At 32.8% G+C, this 22441-nt stretch overlaps 1 protein-coding gene across 1 annotated transcript in view; it reads right to left on the bottom strand.

Moving 5' to 3' along the window:
* Nucleotides 1-3034: 3034 nt before the first annotated feature.
* The window catches only part of LOC103262797 (protein piccolo-like), a gene marked incomplete at its 3' end in the record, with an annotated part of 124931 nt that continues 105524 nt past the window's right edge, over nucleotides 3035-22441 (bottom strand). Inside the window, exons 14-15 of the mRNA XM_021713590.1 lie at nucleotides 8230-8371; nucleotides 3035-3108 (exon numbers count right to left, since the gene is read on the bottom strand). Coding sequence (XP_021569265.1) covers nucleotides 3035-3108; nucleotides 8230-8371 — 216 coding nt within the window. The remainder of the gene's footprint in view (nucleotides 3109-8229; nucleotides 8372-22441) is intronic.

Below are 22441 nucleotides of genomic sequence, written 5' to 3'. Positions count from 1 at the left end.
AAAAAAAAAAAAAAAAAAAAAAAAAAAAAACATTTGCATAAAATAAATAAATATTAAATAAAAAAGGATGTTAAAGTAATTCTCAGGATCACTCACAACAAATACAATATGTCATACATCTATCTCAAGTACAACACAAAGTTGATTTTATATTTCTGTGTGGACAGAATAAAACCTTGCCATTTAAATTGATGTCTTCTATCTGCTTAGAACAAATAAATTCCTGATTCATTCATTTCTCCTCACTTTTTAAAATATATTCTCCCTAATTTAAAATTGTTTCTGAAGATTTAATATTACAGAAATTTTCTTCTCCATATTATGAACTATCTTGTGTATGTGTATATATATATAACGATTCAAGCCCAATTTTATATAGATATTTAAACTATATATTTGATTATTGTCAAATGTTAGTAGTAATGCAGTCAAAAAAAACTTGTCCAAAACATTGTTACAAAAAAGACCTACAAATGACTCACATTACATTACATATTCTACCTTGTTCCCATCCTCAACCCTCACCCCTCTGCTCAATGACTAACCTGAGATCAGCTGTTGACCAGGGTCAGTCCACTAAAATATAAACACATTGACTAAGAAGTTTAAATAAAAATAAAGTAGCCTCTCATTGGCTTCTTTTGGAAAACAAGCATGTTTTATGTGGGACTAATGTGAAAGAAGAAAACAGTATTAGGATAAACAATTTCTATTTATTGACAATTTTATTTATAAATTTTAAGATTCAAAGAAAGATAAAATTATGTAGCTAAAACTATGGATGAATTGCTTCTCTAAATACTTGAATTCCTAGAGTCATGTGAAAATCAATAGTCATTAATTATATAGATGACCATATTGGTTGTTCATTTATTCAACAAACATTCTTTAAGCAACTGTGTGGGTCAGGCTGTCTGGTAAGTGCTGGGATAGCAAGATGAATAAACCATATTTCCGGCCTGAGAGTTGTTTAACCTTCTGGAGGAGACAAGCATAAAAACAGGTAATTTAAGTCAAGGAACACTGATAAAATATGGAAATTGTGGTATAAATTGGTGTAAACGTTGTGAATTGTAGAAGAACATAGAAGGAAAAGGAGGCAAAATGGAGAAGGTGAATTAAGTGTAGGGCATGTGTAGTTTGATGCATCCAGGTAAAATATTGTGCTGGTCCTATGCTTATGTGCTCTCAGATGCATTCTTTTTTTTACTATTATTATTATAAAGAGGTGGGGTACAATCCAGGGTTAGGTATACAAATGTTGATTATGCAGGTACCCTTGTTGATGAGGTATGCCCCTCCCTCCCCTAGTAGTTTCCTTCAACTGCCAATCCTACCCCCCCATCCCCTGACAGCTTCCCACTACTGCCAGTCGTTTTCTAATAGTATTATAATTGTTCAAGCTCTGCTTATGAGTGAGAACATGTGGTACTCTGTTCTTTGCTTCTGTGATAGATCACTGAGTATGATTGACTCTAAATCCATCCTAGTTGCTGCAAAGTTCATATGTTTGTCCTTCTTTATGGCTGTATAATATTCCATTGTGTATATGTACCACATTTTTTTATCTAGTCCAACTTTGATGGGCAACATTGTTGGTCCCATGTTTTTGCTAAGTGAATAGAGCTGCAACAAACACATGTGTGCATTCTTTGGTCTTTCCCATGATGTCTTCTCAGAGCAGCTGCCTCCTAGGCCATTTCCCAGGCTTCCCTGACAACTGGCCTCTAATTGGATTTTGACTGGCAGAGATTGGAAAATGGGAGGAAGGGACAAACTAGGGTATTTTCCTATCCTTGTCTGTTTCAGAATATCATTTACTGCTTTTTTGGGGGGGTCATTGCTGCATTTCTTGCTCCTAACAAGACAGGCTTGTCCTGGTTTTGGCTTTCACTGTCCTTCAACCTACAGACACAGTAGCTATTTTGGGAGGCTTAACTACCCCCCACTCAGTTTCTCAACTTCTTTCATGAGTATATAATCGATTGTCAGCCATTTATTTTTTGAATGTTAAATATTCAGAGTGATTTCTATTTTTCTGGTTGGACACAAATACCTGGCAGACATTAACTATCTGAGTCTGAATTTCAATGCAGAGAGAGGGAAGGTAAAAGGATTAGTGCATTGAGGGTGGGGAATACAGTAACAAGTAGAGGAAGCACAGCTTTTGAAGAAGTTCAAAGAAAAATTATGAATTTTGAGCAGAACCACAGGTTTTTAAGCCCATGAGGAAACCTCGGTAACAGTTGGACCCAGCATTTGTTTAGGATTTGGAAGACAGAGAAGCAGAGCTACAGAAGTTTCGGAAGCAGAGTAACCAGATTTTATCACAATATTAAGAAAAATAAAGTCATCATTGTACAGCTTATAGATACTTTTATTATGTGTTTGCTGAAGTTAAGAATTTTTTTGCATTTTGTAAAGTTATTATTTGTTTAATAAAACCAAATTTAATTTCAAATTTCATTTTTACTTTAGAAGTTATGAGTAATTAATTTTTCTATAAACTGATTTTTACATCATTAGTTTCTTCTCAGTTGTGTGTATTTAAGAATTTCTCACACCTTATCAACAAGGGTAAATGCATGATGAACATTTGTATACCTAACCTTGAATTGTACCTCATATCTTTAAAATTAAAAAAAAAAAAAGAATTTACATGAACTTAAATGAGGTTTTATGATGAATATTCTATTTGCACTGCATTTTTAAACAAAACATATTTTTTAAATTTGAAGAATATTTTTTTTCTCCTGAGAAAATCTTCTGAATTTGCTTCATTTTTCCATTCTTCTTTGTCTTTTAAATTTTCAGTATCCAAGGTACTTAAATGTTAAATATAAATGAGGAAATCGGGAAATTGTTGAATAAATACAAATTCATTCTCATTTAATAGATAAGAATGACTTAGAACCTAGTACTTTTGCCGTTAGTACTTAGACATTTAAGCCCATGTTACAAGGAAAACAAATCAATCCCTTATAGTGTAGAACATGGACTCAACCAAAATCCAACAGTGTAAATTCTATCCTACCTTCAGTGTCTGCAACACCTACGCCTATCCCTGGCTGTTTCACAGATTCTTGTCCATTCTGTCCCATCTTCCCTCTGTTTAAAAGAAAAAAAAAGATTATATATGCAGTTATGATCTCCTAAATGCAAGTGAGGAGGCTAAGTTTGCAAAAATAAAATGGCATTATATATTCAAACCTGCAGTAAATTATTTGGATAAGAAATATACACACAGTTAATTGCACTACATCATGCTAATTTTAAAATGTGAACTTAGTATTCTTAGTCCAAATAAAATATCTAAAAATTCAGTAATTCTTATTTGTGTACTCATTTATGAAAAAAATCAGGCAATCATGACATTTCCAATTTTTTTTTAGAATTCTTTTTTTTTCATTTTTAGCTCAAAAAGTGACAAGGAGTTTTATAGCTTTATACTTTGTGATGATGAGTTGTTTTAGTCTCTTGGGTGAGAAGGACAAGAGAAGGACGATATTAAATAACATATAAAAATAATATTGCAATAATGTATTTTAAATTTCACTTAGTGATTCTTTTCAGATCCTTCCTATGTTTTCACCTGTGTTGAGCAAACTGGTTTTTGAAGCCAGGCTGCTTGGTCTCTGCTTCTGGCTTTTCTGTTTCTGGCTATGTGTAATCTAAGGCAAAATATCTGATCAAGACTGTCTCTCCTTATGTAGGACAATGATAGTATTATTAGTTACCATTTGATTATGAAAAAAAAACCAAATGGAAAGTATATGTAAAGGGTGAAATAGTGCCTGAGAAGTTCTAAGCATTTAATAAATATAACATAATAATAGATAGGTATGCTCAGAATAGTTTTAGAATTCAGCCAAAATCTGCTAATCATTTTTAGTTTCTACCTCAAACATTGTGGAAAGACAACTAGATGAGTAATTCACTATACTTTGAGCATTGTGAGTTTAGAACGTTTGTAATATATTGGCCAAAAGACCATAGGTCATTTTTTATTTATTTAGGCAGAGGAAAAGTTACATGGCATATGACATATGAAAGACTTTGGAATTGGCTTTATATATATTTAGATAAGATGTTCTAAAAAGATAGAATAAAAACTTTTAAATGTTAACGATTCATGAATAAAAGAATGGCTTGATACTGTACTTTGTAGGTAACAATTCTATAGTAGAATTTATTAACAATTAATTCTACTTTCACAGAAAGTATTTTGTAAGATAAAATAAAATCTTTTACATGTTAAAAATGATGCATGCCGGGCTCGGTGGCTCAGCCTGTAATCCCGCGCCTTTGGGAGGCTGAGGTGAGTGGATTGCCTGAGCCCGTGGGTTCGAGGCCCACCTGGGCAGTGAGACCTCATCTCTACAATAAATCAAAAAATCAGCCGGGCGTGGTAGCGCATGCCTATAATTGTGGCTACTTGGAAGGCTGAGGCAGAAGGATCGCCGGAGCCCAGCAGGTCGAGGCTGCGGTGGCCGGGAGTGGCCACTGCACTCCAGTCTGGGCGACGGAGTGAGACTCCAACTCAAAAAAAAAAAAAAAAGAAAGAAAAATGATGCATGAACAAAATAATGTCTTGACGCTGTACTTTGTAGACAACAATTCTATAGTAGGATTTACTAACAATTAATTCTGACTTTCACAAAAAGCATTTGGTTTGCTGTACCTGCTAGAAATGTAACCACTTTTATTTCTTAAGAATCCAATTTTATCTTATTTGGAAACTGCTCTAAAGATCCTTTATCATTCTGCTTTAGAGAAGATGCCAAAATGTTTCTGCACATAATGAAAGAGGAAAAAGAAATTATCTTATCTTGAAAGTCATTACATTGTTCCATTATAACAACTCTGGGTTAAAAGTTTAGGTAAAAGCCGAGCCCAGCCAACCTGTAATTCCAGCAATTTGGGAGGCCGAGGTGAGAGGATTGCCTGAGCTCAGGGGTTCGAAACCACCCTGAGCAACTCGGCAAGACCTTGTCTCTATAATAAATCAAAAAATTAACCAGGCGGGGTAGCATGCGCCTATAGTTAAAGCTACTTGAATAGCTGAAGCAGAAGGATTGCCTGAGCCTAGCAGGCTGAGGCTGTGATGGCCGTGAGTGTGCCACTGCACTCCAGCCTAGGCGACAGAGTGAGACTCCAACTCAAAAAAAATAAAAAAAAAAGCTTAGGTAAAAATTTTTATTAGTGATTATGTGAGGAACAAGTGCATGCTAATTTTACAATTTACAATATTTTTGTTATGCCATATGTATGTTAGACTATATGTTAGATCATGTCTGAATATATATTTAAGCAATTCACAAAATTTCAAGTCATTAAATTTTAAAATGATCTCTGCTCTATCTGTGAGTACTAGAGAAAAAGAAAGGCTTAATAACAGCTGCAGTATCACTTTTAGTAGTGCGCTATGTTGGTGGAGTAAGCCAAGACATACCTTGTTACTAAGCCAAAGTCAACTGAAACTGAGAATCTTTTTAGAATTGTTGCTCTAGCAGATCAGAGTACTGAAAAATTATCATCCTTATATTATGCTAGGCTTTTAAAAATAGTTATAATTTTTAGTAATTATAATGGAAATAAATTTTGATAATTTTTAGATTTGTTCTTGAGTCCTAGATTTCATTTTTAAAATAAAAAATTATAGGTTAATTTTATTTATATACTTAGTTTTTGAGTCAGGACTTCACTCTTTTCTCCGACCTGGAGTATAGTGGCAAGATCATGGTTCACTGCAGCCTCAACCTCCTGGGCTGTGGTAATCCTTCCAACTCAGCCTCTCGAGTATCTGGGACTATAGACGCTTGCAACCATACCTGGATTTTTAAAAAAACTTTTGTAGAGCCAAGGTCTCGTTATGTTGCCTGGGCTGATCTCAAATTCCTGGGCTCAAGCAATCCTCCCGTCTCGACTTCTCAAAGGGCTGGGTTTACATGCGCTAGCCACTGTGCCTGGCCTAGATTTCATATTTTAATGGTGACACCTAGCTATAGATTTTGTTTCTGATAAAAACTGACTTTAAAATTAGATACTTAGCCAAAACTTGAAGTATACTTTTTGAAACTATAAATGAACTACAAAGGAAATGTAAATGTGGGTCATGTGAAGAATGTTTTTTCTGAATTTCCAATGAATACCCTTCAGTTCAGAATATTCTGACTACACATTTTATCATTTATATTTCTAATTAATCACCACATATTTATTGAACACTTGTAGTAGCCCAAGGAATAATTGTATCAGGTACAATGTGGTACATAAAAGAACTATCAAATATTGTTTCTCATGTATATTCTGTAATGATAAAGAAAACTGACTTTTTTTATGTTCATATGACAAAGCAAGAGTCAAGCATCTCCTATACAGTTGTGAGAAGCTTTGATTTACAGGAGACACAGAAAAATGGGAAAAAACAATGTGAATGTGGTATAGATATGAAAAGTATATACTCTACTTTCACCTCAAATATTCAGATATTGATGAAATAACATAGTTCACTCTCTGGAAGTCATAACTTTTTCATCAGTGTTAAATTTTCTATTTCAAAAAGTACAATTAAATTGGAAAAATATCAAATTATGTGTCATGCAGTAATGTATAAATATACGTAATAGTCACAGCTTAGAGAGAAATGAAGTGAATTTGCCAAAATTATTTTCAGTCAAATTGGATTATCAGAGGCCAAAGACTAATGAGATCAGATTTCTTTTAGAAAAAATTTCCAATAAAATAGAGCTGATTAAGTTGAAATAACTTTATTGAACCCATAGCCTAAGTCTCATTTTTTAAAAAAAAACCTCAAATGGTCAAGTGATAAAGTAATAATTTGCTTAATTTAAAGTGGACAATTGTAATTTGAAACCACAAAATAAACACGTTTTTCTCTGTAAAAATTCATTCTTTCTATTGCTTTGTTTTTGTAAACTGAACCATTATCTAAATATTAGAACTATTGTGTGAATGAAAGGGAAAAAATTTATAAAAACCTTGATATTAAAACAAAGAGAAATAGAAAACTCACTCCCTGAGAAGGCTTCACACTGCATAAAAGAATTGAAAAAGAGCCTTTAGCAATCCAGATCAGAGTTGGCAATCTCTGTCAAGTGCCAGATAGTCAACATTTTAGATGGTCTCTATTACAAATGCTTGATTCTGTTCTTGTAGCACAAAAGCAGCATCAGCCAACACAGAGCTAATGGATGTGGTTGTGTTCAACTTAGTTTATGTTCGCTGAAATTTCAATTTTGTATAATTCATGTGACACAGAATATTCTCTTTTTTTTCAAATATTTTAAAATGTAAAATTTTTAGCTCACAAACCTTACAAAACCAGACAGTAGGGTGGATTTGCCCTAGCCTAAATCCTGGGACTTGCATGGTCCAGTGGTATTTTCAAATCCCAGAAGACCAGTTAATGGGAAGGAGAAAGAAATATAGGGAAATTACAATTTTGATATTGGAACAGAAATAACTTGTGTAATTATCTTTGATGCTGCTAAATTTTGCCACTAATATGACCAAAGCGATTCTAACACATTTTTAGCACAATCTGCTTTAGTTTTGCATTTGATTTCCCAAATGATTTTTTTGAGACTTAACATGTTATGAATAAGCTTTATTCTATGAGTTTCTACTCAGGGACCTATGTGCTACTTGAAATTTGTTCTAGAAAGTGTGGAAACACTTCAGAGTTTCAATTTTAATTGTAAAGAGACTTATAGTTGAAAAGTCTATATGATTAACCAGTGTGTCATCCATTTCAAATATGACATATGGGTTTTTGAATATGTTTAAATCTCTCTTGATTCAAAGCAAATTAATCTATGTTTGTCTCAAATACCAGTAATGTTTGCATCTGGTCATTACATGATTAAAACATCAATGTATTGCTGCTGAACTTTATTCTGGCATGGCTAACTTGTTATTTTAGCAGTTTTTATATTAAATACAGATGCACTGATTAAGTAGTCCTGGTAGTGACTAGCATTTATCAGAATTAGCTGAATTAATTCAATCTTTCCTGAACAATCTATCTTTATGTAGGCATAAGCTGTTCAAGTGTTTCAGGGACAATGACTCAGAATTGGATAATTATCTAGTAATTTCCTTTTAAATGTTAAGAATGGCTTACTCATGATGCTGTTAACTTTGCAGAGAGAGAGAGAGAGAAAGAGAGAGAGAGACAGAGAGAGAGAGAGAGAGAGAGCCACTTACATCCTTGGCATAGGAAATAGATTAGTCTCCCCTGCAGTGCTGCTGCTTCCTTCACTGTCCACGCTATACCCACTGCCAAAGCTGCTGCCCGAGGAGCCGGTGGACACAGAGCTTTCTGCAGGCCGGTGATTGGTGGGCTTTGCTGCATGGTGTGGGAAGAGTCAACACTATAGTCAATAAATGAAGCTTACATGGATCTCCAAATACATAATTTTACATTTTATTAATTTACATGTATAAAGAAATAGCGATTGCAAGAACTCTACCTTTCTCAGTCTTCCTTCTATTTTCATTTCCTTAACCAATAATGTGCAGTGGCAACACTAAATTACTTTACAGTTTTCATTGGACATAAAGGAAAAAAAACAGTCACTTCCAGGGAAAAATCATTTAATTTTTAGATGGAGTTAAATAGTATGTAACTATTCTATTAGTATTATTTGTGATTTATTTGTACGGTATTGAAATAGTGATATATCATACAAGAATTTTGGCAATTTCATGGAGAAAAGAGTTTAGAAAGACTTGGGTAACTGAAAATAGTAGAAAACACCTTAATTATTTTTATATTAATAACCAACAATCTGTTTTTCTCCTAAGAAGCAAGGATGTGAAATAAAATAGATAATTTTACGAAGTGACTGAAAAGTCAGTTCTTTCTTGTATGTAGCTAGTCTACTATCTCCAGCAGTTTTCTAAAATTGAAAGATATTTTATTTCTCTTAAGCATTTCCTAGTTTATGATTGAGACTTATTTCAAAAATTTGATAATTTTGATTTTTGAATGAGTCCATATTTCCATAGAAATGTTATACATTATATTATAAATTATGCAGTAGGAGTACAGTACTAATACCACAAGCAGAGTTCTAAATTTATAGGAGATTTGGGAAGAAATTTTGATGCAAAAAGAAGGAAAAGAAAACAAGTATTTCCTCTTATTTTATCAGGGAGAAGTTCTCTGGTAAGTTTTTGAAATTGTTAATATTTATCTCTTGCAAGAGGTATACACTTTGATCAGAATGTTCTAACTTTGGATCCCAACCCACTCTGTAGTAACTGTAACTTTCTTTTCTCATTTGAAAACAGTGAGGTCAGTAATGCCTACCTTTTATGATTGTGATTATGAGGAGTGAGATACAGAAGGAGCCCAGTGACTCACACTTCTTCTCTTGTGCTATTACTTGTCCTATTGTTCCCTTCTTTAGGGCTTTACTGTCAATGGCTGTTGCCTTGTTTCTTTGAGCTCATATAGCCTTTGGCAATGAATTTACTTTGATTCTCTTCTAAATCTAGACATGTTCGAAGCTGTAAATATACTTCTCTTCTCCCTAAATGCATGCACATTCCATCAATAGTTTATGAGAGAGTTGGGTAGATTCATACTACTGAGTAAAGAGTTTATAATCATTTCATGAACCTAAGATATCTACATGCTTCTTAAGGATTTGTATAAAAACATAATGATTCTCAATCTGGTGGAATTTTAACCAATATAACCAAGTGAAATTAAAAATATAAACATTGTATGGGTAACAATTTGAGGACAGGAAATCCACCATGAGAGTAGCTAATATCAAAGTCTTGCAAGGAATTTAACTTTTCTCCCACTTCTTTCCTTCTTCCATTTCAGCAAGGGCAGATTTTCTAAAGTTACAAGAAATTCTAATATCTGTTCCAGTGACAGCAGGATCCCTTCTTCAGGTAGGAAAATAAGGAAGATGCTTTAAATAATAAGTCAATTACATATCAGATGTCTATAGATGAGGAACAGAAAGGTCAGATGCTGTTAAAAAATAGCCAGTCACTGATAAATTACTAGTAACTGATATAACTGACTTGTAGAACAGAAGTTATGTTTCTTTAATACTTTCTTCAACATATGTAGAGGAAACCCAGATGGTGTTTTTAGTGTTAAAAAAGACTGTCATTTTTTTAGATTGAAAAATATAGTTTATTTAGAAAGTTACAGAAAGAGAGAGATTGAAGATTCATCTCCCCAAGGTAGGGGAAGGGGCCAAGTTTAGAAAACATGGCTGCCATAGCTCAAAGAGCCACATGGAAATACCAGAGTTTAACAAAGTAATGGCTAAAAAATACTCTCTTAAATAATAATTTTTAAAAAGTTAAAGTAATATGACTAGGACACAAAATTATGAGCATATATAAAGTAGATTAAACTGTGTAATTGACTACAAAATGAATCAGATTAGTCAGCTGATCATAAGCAAAGTTGTGATACTTTTTAAATGGCATTATATAATCCAACCAGCAAGACTGTTAATATTTTTTTAGTATGACATTGAATGCGAGACATTAATTTCATCAATTGGAAAATCTCAGTATATTGTTTTAAAAGATAAACCTTAATTAATAGACATCCATATTTAAGCAATTTACATATTCTATATCAAATGAATTTTCATCCAAGTCAACCTCACAATGAATCAGAATAGCTACATTATAACAATGATTTGTTATTTACATTTCAAAATAATCTTTTAGTAACTTTGGTTTTATCTGAGGCAATTATTAGTTCTATTCCTCTTCTGGGAAATTTGAGAAATATTTACAGAATGTAAAATAGAATAATAGAATAATAAGAAACAAGGTTAGAAATAAATGTAAAAAAAGGTAGCTTTTTTCATTTTGTCTATTTCTTTGAATAAAAATCTTATTTGGAAAGCCTGTGCAAGTGTTGTCAATACTTTAAATGCAAACAAATACTACCTTATAAGAAATATTTAAAAAAGAAAATCAAATCCTGGGAACATATACATACAATAGAGCAAGTGTATCAGACATCTCTGCAAAAGAGATTACATCTAAGGTTGAGTCTGCAGAAATTTTGAGCATTGGGAATTTAGGTTAATAATTCAAATGCTTCTGGATGCTTGGCATTATTGTAACAAAACATCTGGCAACTCATTACATTTTGTATTATTAATCTGGTATCTAAATGTAGTGTAGAGATAGATAACCTGACATTTAGTTAGTTTCTGCAAATGAATTAAATTAAAATGCAGAACAGAGCTTCCTTTTTTATTGGGTTATATTCACATATCATAAAATGTGATAAAACACAAAAATACAGAAGTTTGGATAAGCGGGTGCTAAGAATCTAAATATTTCAATAGTTCTGTCCAGTTACTTGAAACAATCCATATATTTACTCAAACTTATTTCTCTTGAAACAGACCCCAAAGTAAGAAAACATGAATTCTATTACATTGAGCAAAGTAGGCACAAATGAAAAATTTTAGATAAATAAAGTGTTTCAGACTTTAACATCTGAGGTGGGAGCTTATGTAATTTCAAGACCACTAATAATTTCAGACAAGTTCTTTAGTTTACCTCACAATTTTTTAAAATCAGTTTGCCTCTATAAATATTTTCTTATTTCCCATAATTCTTCTTCATATACTTTACATCGAAGCCCACTCATACCATTCACTCTGGCTTTCTTTAGTTTGGTTTTGTTCTTTCCAACTTTGTTAAGCTCTCTTCTGTTCTTCATGTTCTTGTATATAAAGCCCAGCTCAAAGTATCACCTACATCATAAATTTTTCTCATTCTCTCAGTCATAAGTGACCTCTCCCAAATCTGAACTCTTGTAGCAAATAATCTCTGGATCTTTTATGGTGACTATCACTTTTAATTTCTATTGTAGTTACATGCCTGTGGTTACTGGAAGCAAAGCCTATATTTATTCCTTCGTAACTTTCTCAAAAACTTGTCCTAGAGCAATGCTCGAACAATAATGAATAAAAATAATAATCTAGTAATACTTCATTTCCTTGACCAAACAATCAAAACATCTGAATGATTTAGTAGCTATTTCACTTTTTATCCAGCTGTGTGTTTTATATAAATTGTACTCTCTCATCAAGAAAACCACTTGATACAAAAGATTTTTTTAATGTTCTTTGGTAAAGAAACTTTAGGGAGTAAATTTTTTTAACTTTTAGAATCAGAGACAACAACTTGAATCTGTCATACTGTGTAGAAAAATATGACCACTCAATTAGATTTTTTAAAATACCACTTTCCCAAAAAACTGATTTGATTGAAGGAAAGTTTCCTGAACTTCAAACAAATTCTGAATATTATATGTATATAATATGTATATACATAAAGTATATAAAAGAAGGGACCCCCCAAAATGTGGAATTTATTTATTTAAAAATGTGTGATTATTCTTACATGTTTAAACCTCAGTCACCTTCAAAGTACTGTCTGTTTGATGCAATACACCTATCAAGACACTTTTTCCATTGCTCAAAACAACTTTTGAATTTGTCAATTTTGATGCCTTTCAGTGCTTCTGCTATTTTTTGTTTTACCTCTTCCACACCTTCAAAATGTTTCACTTTGAGAACTTTTTTCATCGGGAGGAGAAAAAGCCACTTGGGGCGAGATCATGTGAGTAGGGAGTGTGGGGCATGGGCATGCTGTTTTTGGTTAAAAACTGCTGAACACTCAGTGTGATGTGGGCAGGTGCGCTCATAGGTCATCCGTCATGAAATGGGCAAATGTGTTAAAAGAATCTCAAAAAAAAAAAAAAAAATTCACTGGAGCCCAATGCAGCCTCTCACCTGGTACACTGGTGCCTATGGGTTCCTAGAACACTTATCTAGCTAGGGAAGCCTGAACTACAAGGGTCCCTCTCTCCAAAACATTATTCCTGTTCTATTGGGTCCTCCTCTTGTACATATACGTATACATTTTACAAGTTGGAGTGACAAAATAAAGTAATATATAGTAACATTCCATGGGAGCCATCACTATTACAAACCCTAAAACTTAAGTTGGTCCCACATCCTGGAATATAGACAGTGGGAGAACTCTGGGTTATATTTAAGTGATCTATCTCTTTCTATGTTATTGAAGGAAATACTTTTTTAAAACATTAAAACTAAATATGATATTTCATAATTTTATAATTTCTAAATGGACAATTTAGAAATAGTCTAACTCTGCCTATTCTTCGATCTCTTAATCAGATATTTGGAAAGCGTGGACCTACTATGCATGTATGTATTATGCAGCTGCATGTTACACATAAAAACCATTTATTTCACAAGAAAATTGAGGCTTTATTAATAATAAAATACATTTTGGAGCCTCTTTTATGAGTTACATTTCTCTTTGGTTTCTTCTTCCTTTTTGAAATCTTAAATGTATATCCAGTACCAACTAGAGGAAAGAGAGGATGCTATAAATACATGATAGAATAAGCTCACTCTTGTAGAGGGGTCCTGTGCTCTAGAAGAATAAATCTCGGAATGCTGAATCATTTTTGTGACTCAATTATTAAGGGGGCATTTCAGGAAGCACCTTTTATCTGCTGTGAGGCAATTCAATCTGTTTTAATATTATTCTTTGACTTCTTGACTTTATTTGGCTGTTAGATGGGTCAGACATCATTGTGTTTTATTACTCCGCTGTGGCGAACTTTAATTAAATCTGTAGTGTTTCTTTGATTGTACATCTGTCTTCAATTAGTTTGCTCTGTTGGTTTCCCCAACCCCACTTACTCAGTACTTCAATATGCAAAGCTATTACCGTATCTACCACACGATGGCAGCACTGTGCTCAGAGTCCACGCATCAAGTTGTTGACTACGATTGTGGAATCATGGAAATTAAAAGCTGGTAAAAACTCTGAAGATAATCTGCTCTAGAATCATCATTTTGTCTATAAAAACTAAGTTCTTTAAAGATTAAATTACACACTAATCTTTAGTTACACACTAATTAATGATTACACCCCAATTAATGAGAAAAAGGGAGAATTAGGATGAAAATGTATTAGTTTACTTTTGTATTAAATCCAGTTGTCTCAAATTAAAAATGTAAGATCTCTGCCCCTCTCAAAATTCAGTGTTTGGAATGTATACAGGCTTGCCGCCTGAAATGTTCTATCACTGGTTTTATATCTTTGGTCCAGCACAGGACTATTTTCAAATATTTTAGGAATAATTTATGATGTAGGTAGCTTGTAATTTCCCAAATAAGTTGGTTGATACAGTATTAAATATTATCCTCATAGGCACAATCTATAGAATTTTAAGATTTAGTTTGAAACTAAGAAAAATCAATCAATAATTTTTTTGTTTCTTCTAATAGTTTAATGATGGAACTAAGGTAACTACCTAACTATTTTAGAAATCATGTATTTAGGGCATGTATTTTTCCCCCCCTTTAGTTAGCTTTAAATTTAACTTAGCTAGTATTTACTTTAGGAACCGTTTTTTTCTACTTTCCTCTTTTAGCCTGCCTCCCTCTCTTCCTCTTTCTAAATTATTTCCCTCCCTATAAATTATTTCAGGAATAATTTACATATAATTTATCATGTAGGTAGCTTATCTAATTTGAAACTTTGAAGGCAACAAGATACCAGAAAAATGGCCTAGATAGCTTCAATATGGCTATTTTTAAAAGAGTTGACACCAAATTACACATTTTCACAAATAAAAGTATTGAAAATAGACAACTCTTAAACATCTATATCAGTCATTTGTAAATCCTTGGGTGGGACAGGTAAAGAAAGAACATCTTATACATCTTACACATCTTTGATAATGACAAATTATTAAGTGACTATATATTCGTCATTAATGATATATCAGATAAATTATATACATTTATATTACATATAAATAATATGCCTGTTATAAAACATTATAAGCCATGAGAAATGGAGTGTTGCAGTCTTTTATCCTTATATAAATGTCCCTTTATATAATCCATATTCTCATGGTGGCTTCTTTCTGAGAGGAAGGTAGAGATGTGAGCTCTCCATTTGCCGTGTGTCAGGAAAGCTGGTAAAGCTCTTAATCACTTTCACACTTTTCCTGTCATATACAATGACCTGATGATTGAATTTTTTGAGACTTTTAAATGGACAATTTAATTTTTTTAAATTTAATGGCACCAGTAAATTGCAGGTGTTTCTCACACTCACTAATCATTCATTCTCTGGCTTTAGAGATAATTAGATCAATGATCACTTTAAGGAACAGAATTAATAGTATAAAACTTTAATATAATAAATGAGGGCAAAGTTAGTTTAACCAAAACATTGTAGAGAGGATTTTTCCTCACATAAAAACATATATGATGGCTCAGTATACTGTAGTCCTTGTATTTATACCATATTGTTGCCTGTTGAGTACATCTTCCTTTTTTTTTGAGTTGTTTTTGGTTCAGAATTGACTTTAGATGAAGCTACTTAAAACAAATAAAGTTTAAGTAGGGATCAAAATTTCATAGTAAACAGTGGAAGAAAGTTTAAGATATTAACATAAGAGAAAATTAAGAATAAATTCATCTTATTTTTAATAAATTTAAGCTATAATTCCAGCTATGTTCAAATAAATAGAATGAACCAAGAGTGTATGAAGTGCCAAGTCCTGGTTTCGTGCTAAAATTGCAAATACAATACAGATTTTCATCTTTAAAAGGCTATTAATAAAGAGAATCATATTTGAAGAAAAGCACATGCAGGACCCACATCAGTTTTTTTATGGGTACCTTTTAACTTTTCCATTTTTATTTTATTCTGTTTTGAAGCAGAAGTATTTTCTCTCTTGCCATTTGCTTGTACTGTACTTGCATTAGGCTGTCAGACAATCAGACAGAGTTGACCAAAAAAAAAAAAAAAGGCCAAGCAGGAAGAAAGACTACTGTAAAGCAGCCATTTTGAAAAATATTCTTACATAATGCTGAAACTGCAATAACTTAGATAATAAATATTTAGATAAAAATTTTGTCAAATGGAATTTAAATATTTTGATTTATAAAATTCTCCACAAAGGAAATAAGGTTGAATATATTTCCAGTGTATATATAAAAAAAAATAATAGCAAACTGATCTATGTGGCTACCGCTACAACAAACACAAAGCATTAGTTTTCATATCACTCATATTTGGTCAATGACCATAAAGTAAAGTGGAAGTTTGGACAATTAAATGTGTGTCCAGTCTAACCTCTCTAGTTAATATCATTAATATTTCTACTCTCTCCAAACTGATCACTTTCAAATACTTTCTCTCCACCTGTAGTTGATTATATTCCAATGGATTATAAAGTTTATGAGAGAGAACCATAACCAAAACAAATAAGGTATAATGAATTATATTTTCCAGATATCTTAAAACATAATGATGTGTGGTTGCAATACACTTAAAACAATGATAATTGCATTTTTCTTTTTCCATCTCAGCTGAGGGGAGACAAAACTCACACTTTTCTCATTCTTCAAAATTTCCCCATATGCCTTTAAATTGGTTATTTAATAAATACTGCTAAGATGAGAATTCACAGGGAAAGAGATTTATGTCTATATTGTTTGCTCGAGTATCACCAACACCTTGAAGAGGTTCTGGAACATAATTTCCACTCAAAAAATTTTAAACAAAATTACATATGAATGTGAACAAATGATTACCTAACATAGGTTATTAAAATAATACTCTCTACAAGTGATAAATACTTATTTGCATATTTAATAACTCACTAAAACTCACTAAATTATATACCTGAAATTAAGAATCAAGTGTTAGGTAAAAAATTTTCAATTTTTCGTCAAATATGGACCTGGAATAACCTTCAGTTTTTTTATTGTTTATGCTAATACAAGCAATTTGCAACATATGGGATCAATAATGTAGATAATAAAATGGAAGATAAAAGAGATTAAAAATTTAGTAATAATTGTTTTTCTAATAAATTTGCCTTCAAGGTAAGAGCAAAATTAAAATTTATTCTACCTTTATACCACTTTCTGTCACTCACTTGAGGTTGAGAGCAGCTTGATTAAAGCTGATAGGCAACTTACCAGCCACATTTCAAAAGAGAAAAGTAGTAATCACGGACATATAATAATTTAATCTAAACCATACCCAATAAAATATTGAAAATTTGATATATAAATTGAAAACATGTAATTTGTCAATCTTAATATTATAAATTAACATTAAATCAGAAAGGAAAGGGTTCTGAAATGCAATAAGAGAGATACATTAGGCATAGAAAAGTTAGCAATAAATATCATAAGTCCACCTTTGAAGAAACCCTTAACTACTCAGTTCTTGGCTATTGTACAAATTATGATTTTGCATAGGTCTAGGTCAGTGGCTCTAAAAATTTTGGTCTCAAGATCCCTTTTACATTCTTATATATTATTCAAAAACTAAAATCACTCATTTTATGTAAGTTCTATCTATTGATATTTCCATATTCAACACTTAGACAAACAAAAAAACCTTTAAAAAAATCAATGAGCACATATTCCATTAGTCATTACAGCAATGATGCCATGACACCCTATGCAGTTGCTGGAAAACCCCACTGTGCACTTCAAAAAAATGAGAGTGAAAAAGACAAATATCTTACTATTCTTAAGAGTTTTTTGACATTGCAAACCCAAGAGAGTTTTTGGGACCCCATCCCTTCCCCCACCCAGGAGTCAGTGGACATACTTTGAGAATTATTGGTCGCCAGGCTCGGTGGCTCAGCCTGTAATCCCGCGCTTTGGGAGGCTGAGGTGAGTGGATTGCCTGAGCCCGCGGGTTCGAGACCCGCCTGGGCAACTTGGCGAGACCTCATCTCTACAATAAATCAAAAAAATCAGCCGGGCGTGGTAGCGCGTGCCTGTAATTCCGGCTACTCGGAAGGCTGAGGCGGAAGGCTCGCTGGAGCCCAGCAGGTTGAGGCTGCGGTGGCTGGGAGCGGCCACTGCACTCCAGTCTGGGCGACAGAGTGAGACTCCAACTCAAAAAAAAAAAAAAAAAAAAAAAAAAAGAATTATTGGTCGAAGATCTACAGTAATAAAAATGAATTATTAACCGTGAAAATGATAATAAACCAATTAGTATCAGCTATCTTTGATAGTCATCTTAAACAGTTAATATATAGCAAGATCATTTTATGGTACCTTGAATTTTTCAATGTATTTTTTGTACTGAAAAAAATATCAAGTTGGCAGTATTTCTTGAAAAGGTTTATTATTGATATTATTATTATTTTTAATTTTAATTTTAAATTTAAATCGAAGTGTCTTTAGAAGTTGTTTCACCTAGCACTCACAATTCTAGAAGGACATGGTCTTAATCTAAAATTATGTGTCTCATAAAAGCTTGCTTTTCTATTATATCTTTGCTTAAAAAGAAAACAGAAACAAAAAAACAACTCTTTTACAGTGCACAGAAACCAGAGTAAATGATAATGGGTTGTCATAAAATAATATGAATTCTTCCATAAAGGGGTTTTCTATACATAAAGTCATTTTAATGTTCTTGTACATTAATAGCTAAATGAACCAAAATAGTGATTCAATGTTTGTTTGCTTTATGAGCTGTTATTAGCAATGAGAATGCTTTAAAACAGACTAAATGTATATAATAGACTTACATAGAAAGACATTGGAATTAAGTCATTGTAAAAATGTTCATTTTAAAATATTTCTCTATATTCCAAGTTCTTTTTATATAAAGAGTCAGATAAACATATATGTGATTTCTAGAACTTGGAATAATGTGATTTTGAATTTGAAATGTTTTAAAGAGGAAAAGCAGATTTTGCTTCTATGTTCTTTTAAAAACAATATAGTAGAAATTATATTTCATTATTATTTCTTCTGAAAACTTTTCTGCCCTGTTTGATTTATGATATTAATATTTAAATAGTTTTGTGCCAATTATTATTTAATTAACTGTATTTTTCAGTATTTTAAAACACATTAAGGTATAAAGCTATGATTATATCTATGACATTTCCATTCACACATCTAACAAACTCAATACCTCAATCACAATTCTATATTTACGATGTAAGATGTTTTCATTTAAAATCCCTAGTGTTTTGACTTCTCAATGATTAATTATGTATTTATACTTAAAGAACAGTAATAAAATAAAAATGAATATTTTCTTAGCCTTGTTCAGTACACATGAAGATTCCCTCCATCTTATCCCATACTCACTTGCTCCTCCCCACCCCCCAGGACATCTTGCATTATGGAAGACAGGTGAAATATAATGATTTTACATAATGTATGTAATACATGTGGATGAAAAGTGGAAAAAGAAGTAATGCATGAATATACTAGGCAATATTGTTAAGTAGCCAGACACTGTCTTTGGCATCCCTCCACTTCTCCTTAGGTAGCATTTCCCCAGTTCCATGATCCCACCTACCCAGGTGAAAAAGTTCCCCACCCATGTTCATATTGAACCCTGACTGTCCAGCGTCTCCATTGTGTCTCCATCAGCCTTCCCATCTACTTCCCCCATTTACTTGCCTGTCTTATTTCCACAGGTCCTGCTCCATGTTGGTAATTTGATAAACTAACTTTTGGAAAATATTTTGCTCAAACCTAAAGCACAATAATTTGCACTTCAAAAAGTAGGTTTCATGGATATTATTATTAAAGACATAGTATTTAAGAGACTTGGCATGTTAAAAATTAATCCTTTCTTTTCTTCTTAGATCATGTATTAATAGTCCCATCCTCATCATGTAAGTCCAGAACTAGATCATAAGCTTAAGACAATGCAACGTTGAAGCCACGTTTGGTATGTGCATGGGCCAGTTGGTCTTGCTATTCATGTCAGACTAAATGAACATGTAAACCCCCAGTGTCGACCGGGCCAATGTATGGGGATGGCTTGGAGCAGATCCATGACTACTACTAGAAAAGTACTTATTGATGGCAGGACAGTGGATTCACCTTCAGGAATGAAGGTCCATAAACAAAAGGTAGTGTCATATGGTCAGAGTTACACATTTACGTCTATGACTGTATATATACAGAGAGATATTTCCGGCTATACATTTCAATGACTACAGAAAGATTTGAAAATGCATAATCAGTCATTCCAAGAAAACATGGAATCTCTCAAAAAACAAAATTTTAGGAGAGCATTGTGATTTGCATAGGCAGTAACACAAAAAAGAAAACTCTCACCACCAGAAAAATAGGCACAGAACTTTGAGAGTTGAAATCATCCAAATTAATTCTCTCAGATTTGCTGGATGTTTGCTGTGTTCCTAGCATTACATTTATGATTTTTTAAAAAATTTAACTGTTTAAGGTTTTTAAAAGTTTTAATTTTTTTTCACAAACACATGGAAATGAGGAGTGTAAAATTTGTTTTTATTAACCTCATACATACAGTGTGAAAGAAGACTTCACTCCCAAATGAACTCATTCTGGTTTTTCTTCTGATTTTTTTTCTTTACTTCTATTATGGGCAGAAACAGAGAAGGCTAAATTCCTTGTGACCAGAAGGGACTATCTACTTCGGGTCAGAAGAAAGTGGGATGCTGATGAGCTATTACCTTTTATAACCAACAATTTCCTCCACTCCCAGTGCCCTCCCACCCTTTCCCACTCTCGCCCACCCACTACCACTCGCCCAAGAGAGCAGCTCCCACAGAGTTATGACTTGCTAAGAGTTCGCCAAGACAACATGGATATGAAACTCTTCTTTGACAGGTGCCGCAAATCAGCTTTATTGAAAGTAGGGTTTCCAGTAGTGGTCTGTGGAAGTAGCTTCGGGCTTTTCTTTTACAATCAGCCACACCAAGGAATCACAATCATATTCCCATGCACGGCTTACTTGGTGATTCATCTTCTCACCTAGACTCTCCAACCTGTCCTGATGGTTCTTGTTTTATTGCCCAGCGTAAAGGGATATTTCTACCCATTCTGAATTTTCTGTTTCTTAAATTTAACACATAATACCTAAAATCTTAGTATCAAACAAAAACAGCTCAAGAATTTTCAAACTGTACTTGAAATATAATATATTAGATGTCAACTAAATTAATCTTCAAGGTTTTAAGAATGCTTAAATTTGTTTTGGTTTTGGCATGGTTTTCAAAGAAATAACAACAACAAAATCTTGTGAAATGGTAGGTTCTGTGTTCAACCAAACCAATGACTTGAACAAAAGAAACATTTCCAGAGATATCTAAATACAAACAGAATTGTTTAGATATCAAGATGATTGGGCACAATCTGTCTAATCTTTCCCTTCAGGTTTCCTAGCATGCAACTAAAGCCCAGAGGGAGAGAAAAAGTTCCTTCTGGCTCACTCTATAATTCTTGCTTGACCCATATTTTATGCTAGTTCAAGCAGAAATCTGCTGAGAAGCTTACAAAAAATATTTGAAAAGCTCTTTAGGGACAATTTTGTCACCCTTGATAGAAAAGCCTACAGATGTACACACAGCCTGCTTGATGCACCCTCCCTACTGGCTCACTGGTCTTGCACAGTGGGAAGGTTTTCTGTTGTTGGTTTAAATCACCAGTCTTTAGAAAAGAGGATCACCTAGGTAGAGAAAGTATAAATTGTATTCTGCCATCATTTCTAGTTACCCCTAATCATCTGTAAGAACATTTGTAAGAATCAACGATTAGAAGTAGCTAAGAGTGATAGGTAACAAATAAGTAAATGACAATTGTTTTTATTGAGTTCTGAACTCTCCTGATTTAAAAATCGCAACTACGGCAGTCATGAGACAAGGTGATATTTGCTGGTTTGGAAAATTTCTAACTGTGTGTTCTTCTGTCAGCCATGCCAGCCCTCTGACTCTCTGATTGTTCACCCTTAAAACAGGGATAAGAACATTAGAACAAATACTTCATCCACTTAGTGTGATAAAATGAGAAAATGGATGACAAAACACTTTGTACAACATGAAGAACTATTCAAATGCAGAATATTATTTTTGGAATGCAAATGAGATTATATGAACATCTTTGTGAGGTTTGAAATGGGAGACTTTTATCCAAACACTTACAAACTATATCTAATTCTTCTGCAGTAGTGAATGGGAACTTGCCGGCTCTTTATATGTTTATATCTTTGACTAGTTTCTTTCTCCACACTTTAAACAAATTATATTGCATTTTATATGAAATATTCCTATAATATGTTTGCTATTAGGTGTTTGGCAAAATGTATGAATCAATTATATTATTGGCATATTTATAGTAGCATGAAAATTATATTTTAGAAAACAAGGATTTATATTTATCATAATTAGAACAAAATCAAATAGGAAAGCATGCTATATTATCAGTTTTCCTTTTGATTGTGATTTCAATAAAGAGTGACTTCTACTTCAATCACAGCAATTTCAATGCATGAGAAAATCTCTTAAAACATTATTGAAAAAGTAAGGATTAAAACATTTTGA

This window comes from Carlito syrichta, unplaced genomic scaffold (assembly GCF_000164805.1).
Source record: "Carlito syrichta isolate Samal-C Ts95f unplaced genomic scaffold, Tarsius_syrichta-2.0.1 Scaffold304622, whole genome shotgun sequence".
Classification (NCBI taxonomy): Eukaryota; Metazoa; Chordata; class Mammalia; order Primates; family Tarsiidae; genus Carlito; species Carlito syrichta.
The sequence above is the reverse complement of the archived record's forward strand: the minus strand, read 5'-3'. Positions and strand labels throughout refer to the sequence as shown.